Source organism: Oncorhynchus gorbuscha, linkage group LG23 (genome assembly GCF_021184085.1).
Source record: "Oncorhynchus gorbuscha isolate QuinsamMale2020 ecotype Even-year linkage group LG23, OgorEven_v1.0, whole genome shotgun sequence".
In the NCBI taxonomy this organism is placed as follows: domain Eukaryota; kingdom Metazoa; phylum Chordata; class Actinopteri; order Salmoniformes; family Salmonidae; genus Oncorhynchus; species Oncorhynchus gorbuscha.
Window position 1 is genome coordinate 54,947,739 of NC_060195.1, and position 12,859 is coordinate 54,960,597.

The following is a 12,859-nucleotide window of genomic DNA, read 5'->3' on the forward strand; positions in this document are numbered from 1 at the left end:
TGCAGCAAACTCTCTCCAGAAGTTCAGTGAGGATCTCTGAATGATCCAATGTTGACCTAAATGACTAATGATGATAAATACAATCCACCTGTGTGTAATCAAGTCTCCGTATAAATGCACCTGCACTGTGATAATCTCAGAGGTCCGTTAAAAGCGCAGAGAGCATCATGAAGAACAAGGAACACACCAGGCAGGTCCGAGATACTGTTGTGAAGAAGTTTAAAGCCGGATTTGGATACAAACAGATTTCCCAAGCTTTAAACATCCCAAGGAGCACTGTGCAAGCGATAATATTGAAATGGAAGGAGTATTAGACCACTGCAAATCTACCAAGACCTGGCCGTCCCTCTAAACTTTCAGCTCATACAAGGAGAAGACTGATCAGAGATGCAGCCAAGAGGCCCATGATCACTCTGGATGAACTGCAGAGTTCTACAGCTGAGGTGGGAGACTCTGTCCATAGGACAACAATCAGTCGTATATTGCACAAATCTGGTCTTTATGGAAGAGTGGCAAGAAGAAAGCCATTTCTTAAAGATATCCATAAAAAGTGTCATTTAAAGTTTGCCACAAGCCACCTGGGAGACACACCAAACATGTGGAAGAAGGTGCTCTGGTCAGATGAAACCAAAATTGAACTTTTTGGCAACAATGCAAAACATTATGTTTGGTGTAAAAGCAACACAGCTCATCGCCCTGAACACACCATCCCCACTGTCAAACATGGTGGTGGCAGCATCATGGTTTGGGCCTGCTTTTCTTCAGCAGGGACAGGGGAGATGGTTAAAATTGATGGGAAGATGGATGGAGCCAAATACAGGACCATTCTGGAAGAAAACCTGATGGAGTCTGCAAAAGACCTGAGACTGGGATGGAGATTTGTCTTCCAACAAGACAATGATCCAAAACATAAAGCAAAATCTACAATGGAATGGTTCAAAAATAAACATATCCAGCTGTTAGAATGGCCAAGTCAAAGTCCAGACCTGAATCCAATTGAGAATCTGTGGAAAGAACTGAAAACTGCTGTTCACAAATGCTCTCCATCCAACCTCACTGAGCTCGAGATGTTTTGCAAGGAGGAATGGGAATCAAATTCAGTCTCTCGATGTGCAAAACTGATAGAGACATACCCCAAGCGACTTACAGCTGTAATCGCAGCAAAAGGTGGCACTACAAAGTATTAACTTAAGGGGGCTGAATAATTTTGCACGCCCAATTTCTCAGTTTTTGATTTGTCGTTCCACTTCATGATTGTGTCCCACTTGTTGTTGATTCTTCACAAAAAAATACAGTTTTATATCTTTATGTTTGAAGCCTGAAATGTGGCAAAAGGTCGCAAAGTTCAAGGGGGCCGAATACTTTCGCAAGGCACTTTATATTCTTTTGTTAAGTATTTCCTTTAGGATTAGGGTATTGTAACTGTTTGGTAGTGGGCAGTGGCCTGCCCAGTTATTCCATGGCCTGACCCAGAGTCCTGCTCCAGTCCCAAGCCCCATTCACCTGAGTCATCCTCAATAGATTCAGCCTCATTGCAGCGCCGTGAGTTTTCATAGAGAAACACCTGTTGGTCTACATGTGCCGGGGTGAGGCGGTTCCTCTTACCACAGAAGAAAGTCCCTGAGGAACTGAACAGTCTGTGGGAGGGGACACTAGTGGCGGGGACACACCAGTACTTCTGGAGCACCTTGGGGAGAGTAGGGAATAAGCCCATACGGTCCGACCACCAATGGAGAGGGTCTTCGTTGAGACCCAGGATCTTCTGGGATTTGAAGTTGCTCAGCTCTTCCACGACCTGAGCGTGTAGCTCTTCTTGGTTCTCGTCATTGCCTGACTGGCAGAATATCACAGCCAAAGGGTTGCCTGCATTGCTACATGAAGGAGAGGGTTTGTCAAGAGTCTGTTTTTTGTTGGGTGGCTCATCAGAAAGAGGAGCCAATTCATCTGTGACCACATTCTCATTCCTCTGTTTCTCAAGAATGGCTTTGGCCTCCTCAATGACTTTACTCTCCACTTGGGAGCGGTCGTGGGGGGACAGGAAAGGAAGCCTCTTGTAACGGGGATCCAGGAAAGTGGCAACGTTGAGAAACATTGCAATCTCAGACGTCTGCGGGTAGGTGCTGGACAACACCTTGGAGATTACCTCTTTGGCCATGCCAACCTCTTTTGCGTCCCCTTCTTTGGCCTTGAGGGTTGTGTTCAGGAGCATGTGAAGGACAGGCCTCACCATACTAATGGTCGGATACCTACAGTCTGTTATCATGTCAGCTACCAGTTTGAAAGGTTGCAGAACTCCAATCAAGCCCTCAACCATGTTCCATTCACTGTCCTTGAAACTCAGCTGATGGTTGTCACTGTCCTCCATGAGTACCACACTGATAATGGCCTGCTGCTCTTTCAGGCGCTGGAGCATAGTCAGTGTGGTCACCCAGGATCGGACCCGGTCTCTGATGAGGACACACTGGGCTAGGCCTTGCTGCCTCTGCTTCTCACGCAGCAAATACATAGCCATCACAGACTGTTGGAAATAATCAACAAGTTTGCGGCAACGTCCCAAAAAACAGTCAATTCTGGGCAGCTGAAAGGCCTCATCCATCCCTCGATTTATAGTGTGGCCAAGGCAAGGCATCTGCACGGATAGATCCAGAAGAGAGCAAGCTTTCACAATGTCCAATGAACCATTAGTGGTGGCACCGTTGACTTTGTGAGTTATCCCCCATTCGACAAATGCTTCGTACAATGCTCTGGTAATATTCTCAGCTGTATTGTCCTCTGGAACTTCAAAAGTTTTCAGGCATTTGGTACTCATGGAGAAACCAGAACCTAGTCCGTTTTGGTTCAGAGAGTGCATGGACAGGGAGATGTAGGTCCTGTTCTGGGTTTGGCTTTGCCAAAGGTCAGTTGAGACACCGCAGTTCACCACCCCTGCCACCTCACCCAGCACTGCATCTCGGATCTGATTGTACCTCTGTGGTAGGGCTTTCATTGCTACGTCGATTCTGCTAGGGGGCAAGTATCTTGGATCTGCAGTCCTTAAAAGGGCCTGAAAGGTGGGTTCTTCCACCACAGACACAGGGTACATCCCTTCACAGACAAAGCTGATGATCGCAGACGTCAGATCATTATGCCGTCGGTTGATATTTTCAAATGCTGGGCTCTGCTTCAGGATGGCTTCCTGACATTGCTGCTGCATAGGTTCAGTCTTTATCTTGGAGTAGGCCGTTGCAACCGCCTCACGCATCTGCTCCGTGTTGCTCTTCACAAACTCACAGAACTCAACTGGGTGGTTCTTCTCCAGGTGGTACGAGAGATTGGAGGTGTTCCCGGAATATGCTATTTGAGTCATACATATGCGACAGTAGATCCTCCTCCAGTGTAGTATACACCCGTCTGCATCGGTGTCAAAGCCAAAATACCTCCATACTTTACTTTTTGCCCTTGGATGTGCAACAAGGTGGAGATTAGATGAGGAAGCACCTTTGGCCTCCATTTTGTTCCTTTGACAATGATCCTTTTAGGTGCCTTCACTCATTACTGAGTACCTAACAAAGGCAGTGAGATAAAGGTAGCATGAGATAACAAAAGGTCAACAACAAGAAAAGAAAATGTCAGATAGGGGCTTTTACCTCAATAATTAATAGGCGATAACTACATTTTTTCTTATTTGTAATTCAACCTATTCTCTAAATAAAATATTCTAAGAGCCAGTACAGAATGAGCTTGCCTCTCCACTGCTGTGGAGGACATTGCGTCACCTTAAACATAAATCTAGGGGACACAATGCAATCTGCTTTGAGTATTGACAATTTTGTTGATCCAATCATCTCTCTAATTCCTAGCCGGTCTTATCTTGATTGGGATACTGAAAATTGCCTGACCCGGTCCCTCACCATAAAGCCTAGGATCCAATTACACAAGCATCTTTTGCAAAGGCTAAAACTAACTTCAGCACAGCTTAGGACCTAAATGACGCAACTGGATTCTTTGCATGCTTAGGTATGTTTGAGAGGTTTAGGCTAATTGGTCTTTCCTATAACAAGACAGAATACAACACTGCTATTGTGCCAGTACAGGCTAGGCTACAAGTTCACATGAGAGGATTTCGACATTCTGATGTGATGTGAATAAGGGGGAATCTGGGCTAAAGGTCATTGATTACCCCTATCCTTCCAAAAGCACTATAGTTCACAAGGCAATGAAGATATGTAGTGAGATTATCATGACGTGTGATTCACTTTACAAGGCATGGTATTATGGCACACTTTTAATTTTTTAAATGTGCATAGGAAAATATAAAAAAAACATTCCCATTACAGACCTAGGCTACTATTGTGGGAGAATCAGTGAGCATACAAACACTAAACTCAAATGTATGGTTAAAGTAGCCCATGTCTGGGGTTGTGTGCATTTGTGAAATGGAATGCTGATATATAATTAATATTTTGTGCTGGAAAATACTGGTTATGGAAAGCAGATCATACATCCCAACAACATAAAGGCTATAGGTAAGTTACAGTAGCAGTCAACTATCGTATAACACTTGCAGCTTAATTTTATGACAGCCAGTTATTTCAATTCCTTAACAATTTGTTAAACAGTGGTTGCATTTTGATATTAATTCGTTTGCTAGTCAATTCTCAGTCAAATTGGCTATTGTTGTTGAAAGCCTTCACTGGCTAGCTAAGTAGCTAACGTTAACAGGCAGCGCTAGCCAGCAGCTAACGTTATAGGCTAGGATAAGTAATAATCACAGCTGCATTCAATATCTGTAATGAATATGGGGATGAACAGAAAAGTCTAACCTGGTAACGTAAATGACTTGTTGAACAGTTGATACAGAAGAACTTTAACTCCCACTAAATACAACCTCAAAATTGGTAAAATGAAAGACAGTAGCCACATATCTGTGCCAGGTCTCTTCGTGTGTTTCAGTCCTTGGATTCCGTGCTACTCTCTGCACACTTGTGCTTCGCTTAAGTTCCTCCTGCTTTGTGAGTGCGCGGAAGCGCGCTCCGACCCTTGACATTAGTTCTGCCCACTCAAATCTGTATCACGAGTAGGGCACGCAACTGGCAGGAGGCGTAGAGATGTGAGGAGAGAGAAAAAAAGGCCTACCCTTATTAATCTAATCTCACAGGTCTGTACAGTGCATCAAATATAATATCGTCAGTATTTTTATTTATTTAGACTTCTTACTTCACAAATCCAGTTATACAATATTAGCCCAATACATTTTTATAAATAATTTTTAAAATGAAGCATTGGCTTTGATTGTAAGGCTTTGACTAGTCGAAAATACTTGAGCTTCACTTCTGTTATAGGGGAGAGTGGGGTAAATTGAGCCAAATGGGTAAATTGAATAATAATAATAATAATATATGCCATTTAGCAGACACTTTTATCTAAAGCGACTTACAGTCATGTGTGCATACATTCTACGTATGGGTGGTCCCGGGGATCGAACCCACTACCCTGGCGTTACAAGCTCCATGCTCTACCAACTGAGCTACACAGGACCACCCTTGCTTCTAGGAAACCATACACCACCCTTGCTTCTAGGAAACCATACACAAAATTAATCATTTGACCAAATATTAAGGAAGAGGTCATAATTTCACGGAGTCTGCGAAGGAAGAAACTACATTAAACATATATTTTTTAATCCAAGTCAAATGAATGTATTGTGTTAGAGGTTTCATGATGCTTGTACTGTATCTAAACCAAATTAGATACTTTTAAGATTGTTCTATACATCAGGTGGGGTCTCTATAAGCTTCTATATGAGGTCCTAAACCTAACATGAAAGTGCATCCTTGTAGCTGTGTGGGCTAATATGGTCAAAATGAGCCAATGGTTGAGCAAATGGCAAGTTGAGCAAATTGAAGTGCTTTCTTCCTAAGCGTAATGCAAGGCATTATCACTGGGATATGAGGTAACAGGGCTTGGTCTATGTTGAAAGTGTTTTTTTTTTAAGTACAAAGTGTTTGTTAGGTGTTAGGTGCATCCAGTGATACATAACATCCTGATATATATGTAGATATCTTTGTTAGAAAGAATACTATGTTTCCCTTGATGGTGTGATGCTGAATGCAAAAAATAAGGAAGGTTTAATGTACATAATATTGCCTAAGGCCCAAGGCGTTGTGGCAACGCCAAGATTTAGGCTTTTGCTCGATCCAACAAAGTCTTGAGTCAAGCAAACCACCCAGACTGATAGACCCTGTCTTTTTTCCTACATTGGTGCCGAGATCACACAGGAGTCTATCAGTTTCTCCCAGCGTTTCCCAAAATAAGGGTCGCGTGCGATTTGCCTGATTTGAAAATGGGGTTGCGAGAGAAACTCTAAAATACGTTTTTTAATCATTGTGCATGGTTCATAGAACCAGGGTTACGTCAGTAACCTCTGGTAGCCACTAGATGCAGTTGTAATAAACAGAGCGGTTTCTGCTTTCTTCCTACAGTACAGATGTGGCTCTGTCTTATGTGTCTTCTGTTTCCCTCTACAATGCCCACAATTTGAGCAGGACTAATTAGAACAGAGTGGACAAGACCAGGCACCAAATCAGACTGGGGAAAAAAGTACTTTATCAATGATGATGTCCTTTTCTACAAAGAAGGTCATACAAAAGAATTGTCTTCTGAACTTCCCAATACCATTCTGATGCATTTCAGTCACTTCAACCCCATGCTTCCTTCAGATTGAAGTCATGTCAAAAGTATAGTCAGACTGATTTGTAATAGACTGTTGATTACATTGGCCGTTGATTACATCATTTTTTTTACATGGTGGGTCATGAAAACATTTAGATATCAAAATGGGGTCATGGGCCCAAAATGTTTGGGTACCTCTAGTTTATCCCTTTCAGTAGAGACAAAAACCCGCAAACTGTAGCATTCCACCAACTTTTCTTTCTGCCCACTTACCTAGTGATGATTGCGGCAGTGGCGTGTATGCATGGACGCATAGTGAAGCGAGGCTAACAAAACATACAAAATAATTTAATGTTTGTCTCTCTGTGTTTCATAAATTTCCTTCAATTCACAAGAGGCTGAATGTAATCTCACCGGAGAAAGCATCCGGGCGAATTAAACAGCGTCCCTCTGTCTCAGTATGTGCAGAGTATCTGTCGGATGCTGTAAGGTCAGAAAGTGCATGACGTTGTTGCCGCCCATAGCATTGAATGCAAGGGAAGTCAGTGAGCATTATGCATAGTCACTTTAATTACTCTACCTACATGTACATATTACCTCAATTACCTCGACTAACTGGTGCCCCCGCACATTGACTCTGTACCTGTACCCCCTGTATATAGCCTCACTATTGTAATTTTACTGCTGCTCTTGAATTATTTGTTACTTTAATAAACTGTCGGCGGCCATGACACTTTACCCGCATCGGATCATTGAAGAGAGAGTGACAGCGTAAATATATTTTATAAGCTGCATGAAATCCATTGTAATGTTATTGCTACATCTGTGAAGTTGTAAGAATGGAAAATTGAATTGTGAACATTATTATACAGTGCGATCTCTGGTGTCATCTACCTTCCGGAGACACCTGAAACCCCACCTCTTTAAGGAATACCTAGGATAGGATAAAGTATCCTTCTCACCCCCCCCCTTAAAAGATTTAGATGCACTATTGTAAAGTGGCTGTTCCACTGGATGTCACAAGGTGAATGCACCAATTTGTAAGTCGCTCTGGATAAGAGCGTCTGCTAAATGACTTAAATGTCAATGTAAATGTAAATTTCTTACTTTTTTAGGTATTTTCTTAAAACTGCATTGTTGGTTAAGGACTTGTAAGTGCATTTCACTGTAAGGTCTATTGTACCTGTTGTATTCGACACATGTGACAAATAAAATTTGATTTGACTTGATAAAAAAAAAATCATAGCCAATTAGCATTGAGCTAAACTGAGTGAGTACAGCTGTGAATGGTCCTGGTGCACCAAAAAAAGGGAAGCCCGTTTGGATTTGGCTTCAGGCTAATCACATCACAAGCCAAACATCATTACTGACAGAGAAAATATGAATTGTTGCATCTCGTTGTGTTGTTGTCCTCTGGTGGCTAGCTAGCTAGCTAAAATAGTCCCTTTCTTAAATTAGCCAAGGATTATTTCTCCGTACTGGTCAATGATTATAACGGTGATTCTGATCCAACCATAAATTCAAATATTGTGCCCCTGGCCTGAGAGAATGGAAGTTCAACATATAGCTAGATGTAGTATGCTAATGTTACCTAGCTGGACTGGCTGTATCGTTGCCCATGAAAGGAAGTTAGGCTAGTGAGCATGTATCTTAGCCAGGTAGCGTAGGACAACAAAAACTAAAAGCGTGAAATATATAACAAGATTCATAGACTGTTCAGACAACATGAAAGAGGAGGATGGTATTAGCATTTCTCTACAAGTGGGGTGAGTCAACATGTTTTTTTCTACTTGGCACACACACACACACACACACACACACACACACACACACACACACACACACACACACACACACACACACACACACACACACACACACACACACACACACACACACACACACACACACACACACACACACACACACACACACACACACAGAGAAATCAATACCATGGATAGCCACATCATATTTAGCTTACGTTGTTTGGACTAAATCACTTTTGGTATATTTTAGTTGTCACTGTATTAGACTAAGCATAGGTGATTATATGATGTTGAAATGGTGCTGGAATAGTGGAGGCAGCTCATGTTTTCTTTGCGACTCTCTGTGGTTCTAAAGAAAGAGTTGTTTTGTGGTCTGAAAATGTTGGAAATATTACCTTGCTTGACCATACTGTAGGTCATGTAGGTTTGTTACATGCAATATGTTTTGGCCTTAGGCCTATATATCACAAGGCATATGAACTAAAAGGTTATATAGCAAACAATGCAATTATCACAAAACATAGATTGTAATATGGCAGTGATTTTACCAATGTCCTCAGTATAAATCTTGCTTTTCATCTTACTGTCTTTGGCACGCATTCAATCTAGAAACACAAAAACGGCAGTCTGCATGACATCGCAACAGCCGGGTCCAAATAGCAACGTTTCCTGTACATTTTTATTGCACCAAAATAAACATGTTTAAAAATGTATTGAGAATATCTTAGTAGCAAGCCATGCAACTAAAATCTACTTTCAAGACAATGTGTTGGTTTGTTACATGCTTGGTAGCTGTCTACCATTAGCTAGCTAGCCAGCTCATTAAAACACGAGACCCATGGCCATAGCTACATAAGAGGTCTGGACATCTGTCATTTTTATTTTATTTTAGGAACTCGCTCAAGGTCTTAGTGTTGAGAGTTAGAATAATAGAATACACAAGGTGCAATTTCGAAAATTGGTTGTGCATCATGAGTTGTTGTTACTTGTTACTCACTGACAGTCACTCAATTAGCCATGACCTTCACTCAATTAGCCAATACCAGTAATTGTTTTTGAGTAGTTAAATAGTCTAGTCAGCTATCTAAACTTGTAGTAATTATGGCGGAATTCTGACCGGGCACACAGGTTTTATCTAACCTTTATTTAAGTAGGCAAGTCAGTTAAGAACAAATTCTTACTTACAATGACAGACCCGAACGTAGCTGGGCCAATTGTGCAACGCCCTATGGGACTCCCAATCACAGCCAGTTGTGATACAGCCTGGAATTGAACCAGGATCTGTAGTGGCGCCTCTAGAACTGAGATGCAGTGCCTTTGACTGCTGCGCCACTCTGGAGCACGTGCCGAGGGCCTCTGACGTCCAGGGGGGCCCCAACTGATTTTGTTAGTTACTTTCACTCAGATAACATATTAACATGGCATAAGTAATGGCAAAATGTGTAGAATTGCAGGAAATTAGCTGTACAACTGCACAAACTTTTTTTCTGTAAAGCAAAGGTATTTGTTAACCCTTTGTTTATTAAATACTTTTTTTTTGCTAAGAGATCCTTCTGTATTAAATTATAGTTTTTAATCCCGGTGCTGAGTTAATGTGAGTTAATGTGTAGGGGCTAATTGTATAGCTAATAGACTATGTATTTGTAGATCGACTGAATGAAGCTACAGCAGCCATGGTGATAATGGCTGGGGCCATTTTTGCTTGTTTTTACTGCTCTCCAAATAGCATTTTAGAGTGACTGACTCGCCGATGTCATAGTGATAGAATGCATCAGATTTTGGTTATTAAACACGATCCTTGACAAGTTACAAGACAGCATCACTGGCAGACAGTCTACAGTCAAATCAAGTCAACCCATTGTTGTGTGTTTCGATGATGTTGTTTACACTGTCAGGAAAGTGCACCGTCTTTGTGTTCTGTCAAACAGCAGGGAGCTCATTCCATGAAGGCCCCCTGAGGGATTGACAAACTTCAGGTTTACCTTTACTGGAATTATAGAGCAGTAGGCTAGGCTAGAACAGAGCAGGTGGGTAAGCTCCAACTTTAAAGTGTTATGCAAACACATTTCTCTCTATTTAGAGAGGTCTCCTATTTAGAGGTCTCCTTTCCTCTGCGTCCCAAATTGCACCCTATTCCCTACATAAAGCTCTAGTCAAAAGTAGTGCACTACATAGGGAATAGGGTGCCATTTCGGATGTACCCAGTCAGTTCTGACTGCACTATTAAAAATAAAAGGTGCAAGTTGGAACCAAATAAAGTTCTTGAGAGCGAAGCCATAAGAAAACCATTTTAGGGTCTTTGAAGAACCATAAATGAGAAGGTTCTTTGAATAAAAAAAAAACAGAAATGGCACAGTAATTGAATAGCCCTGCTGTAAGGTTTTAAGCCTTATCTGCATATACCATCTAAACAGCTGTGAAATATAGTTTCCATAACCAACATATTGTATTTACAGCTGTTTGAAGCTGCTGTACAAAACTGAAAGTAATATATGCAAAAAAAGCAACAATTTGGGGAAGGCCCTTTCCTGTTTCAGCAATGCCCCCGTGCACAAAGCGAAGTCCATACAGAAATGGGTTAATCGAGATCAGTGTGGAAGAACTTGACTGGCCTGCACCGAGCCCTGACCTCAACCCTGTCGAACACCTTTGGGATGAATTAGAATGCCAACTGCGAGCCAGGCCTAATCACCCAACATCAGTGCCCGACCTCCCTAATGCTCTTGTGGCTGAATGGAAGCAAGTCCCTGCAGCAATGTTCCAACATCTAGTGGAAAATAGTGGGGGCTGTTGGAGCAGAGAAAAGGGGAGGGGGGCAACTCCGTATTAAAAACACCCATGATTTTGGAATGAGATGTTTGATGAGAAGGTGGTTCTTTTACACAACTGAGTGTTCATTTAACTCTCATTTAAATGTATGCAGGCTTCCATTTATTTCATGAAGCTTTTAGAATTCTGAAGAACAGTAGATCCACATCAAGAACCCCATGCTTAAGTAAACTGTTCTTTATCAAGGCAAGAGTTATCCAAGGAACCTTAAAAGCTGAGGAAGAACCATTTAAGAACCTTTTTTTCAGCATGAGTGGGAAGTTTAGACTGAGTGGGATTATTAAATAATATTTTTGATGTATTGTAGAATAGACTACTGGGGGCAGTAGGCCTAAATTGTTATCCAACATTATGATTATGATTATTCTCTTTGATTTCAATGCAAATATTTATAGAGATGGTTGGGATTTTGTTATTGCAATGTTAATACATCTAATGTTGGATACACAGGACACTGTATAAGGTCAAAAAAGAAAGAAAAGCAGAGCTGTTTTAAAGGTAAGCATTTACAGGACATTCCGCAGAATTAAAATATTCATAGAATAAAATCAATCCCATCTATCCCCATCACACTTTCCAATTGTGGATGAAGCAAAATCAGAATCAGAACCAGAATGATTCAATATAATTTTAAATGTTATTGGTGCCTCCTCGTGTCTCTATGAATTGTCAACGGTGTTTTTGTTGGATGACCAATAACGGGACATTTGCGAGCGAGGGGGAAAAGGGTGACACAGATGCTTCAAAAACGTGTAGCCAGAACCGCCTTCCCGCCTTCTTTGTCACACGATAGCAGCTTTTCCACTAATATACGTTTTACTGAATTATAAAATATTACTATGAATACCAATAGTAATTAAGGGTAACATTTCCCCTGCTTTGCAATAGCCTACCTCATGCTAACACGAATGTGGCGCAACACGTTGGAGATCAAATTGAATAGGGTATTCAGCCTACACGATACGCATAAAAGGAACTGCACATATTGTACTCAACATCATCAATATATACAAACGAATTCCATGTTACCGTTGGTTAAATGATGCACCTTGAGCTCATGGTCAGAGCGGTCAAGACGCGCCTGTGGACTTACCAAAGGGTCACCCTGGCGCGTCTCCGTATAAGCCAAAGTCAGGGTATCGTCTGCTTTTCTCACGACAAGCGTCAGATACCGTGGTCGCAATCCACGTCTCGGCATATATACCATAGTATTACATAAAGAATGAGTAAGATGGCAAAAATAAACAAAGCCACTAAGATCGCCTTGTTAAATGGAGACAAGAAAGACTGCATGTCAGCAGCGAAGAAAACGAGGATGAATAAGCGGGCTCTGTTGCTCCGGCTCTTATGAATGAAATGATGGACACGTTATCTGCACTCTACAGCACCCGAACTAGTCCGCCTTGGAATCTGCATTGATGCGTGCCAACTTGAAGAGTCAGACTCGCTGGCATCCACTGGCCTATACATTTGTCTTTAGAGACCTCAACATTCACTGAAGCAACACAAATATGATTATAAATCATTATATATAGACAACACTGACCATCCTCAGATGTTGATAAACAGAGACGATTTCAAATGTCATTATTATTATTTTTTAAATAATA

At 41.6% G+C, this 12,859-nt stretch overlaps 2 protein-coding genes across 3 annotated transcripts in view; both read right to left on the bottom strand.

Moving 5' to 3' along the window:
- LOC124010949 (dehydrogenase/reductase SDR family member on chromosome X-like) overlaps positions 1–12,589 on the bottom strand; it is a 33,803-nt gene extending 21,214 nt beyond the window's left edge. The window contains exon 1 of one of the 2 annotated variants that reach the window (XM_046323782.1): positions 12,343–12,589. Coding sequence is in view for 1 of the 2 variants with exons in the window: in XM_046323781.1 (XP_046179737.1) it covers positions 4,803–4,902 (100 nt within the window). In the remaining variant the exon portion in view is untranslated. Of the gene's footprint in view, positions 1–4,802; positions 5,043–12,342 lie in introns of those variants that run through there. The other variant, XM_046323781.1, reaches the window with a different exon arrangement.
- On the bottom strand, positions 1,262–4,952 carry LOC124010948 (E3 SUMO-protein ligase ZBED1-like). The gene is made up of 2 exons (XM_046323780.1): positions 4,803–4,952; positions 1,262–3,542 (listed from the first exon to the last, which is right to left on the bottom strand). The coding sequence occupies exon 2, from the start codon at positions 3,488–3,490 to the stop codon at positions 1,409–1,411; it is 2,082 nt and encodes a 693-aa protein (XP_046179736.1). The 5' UTR covers positions 3,491–3,542; positions 4,803–4,952; the 3' UTR covers positions 1,262–1,408.
- Positions 12,590–12,859: the final 270 nt, after the last annotated feature.

What these genes read in the sequence shown, in the direction of transcription:
- LOC124010948 (XM_046323780.1), bottom strand. Translation starts at nt 3,490, where the DNA reads ATGGAGGCCAAAGGTGCTTCCTCATCTAATCTCCACCTTGTTGCACAT.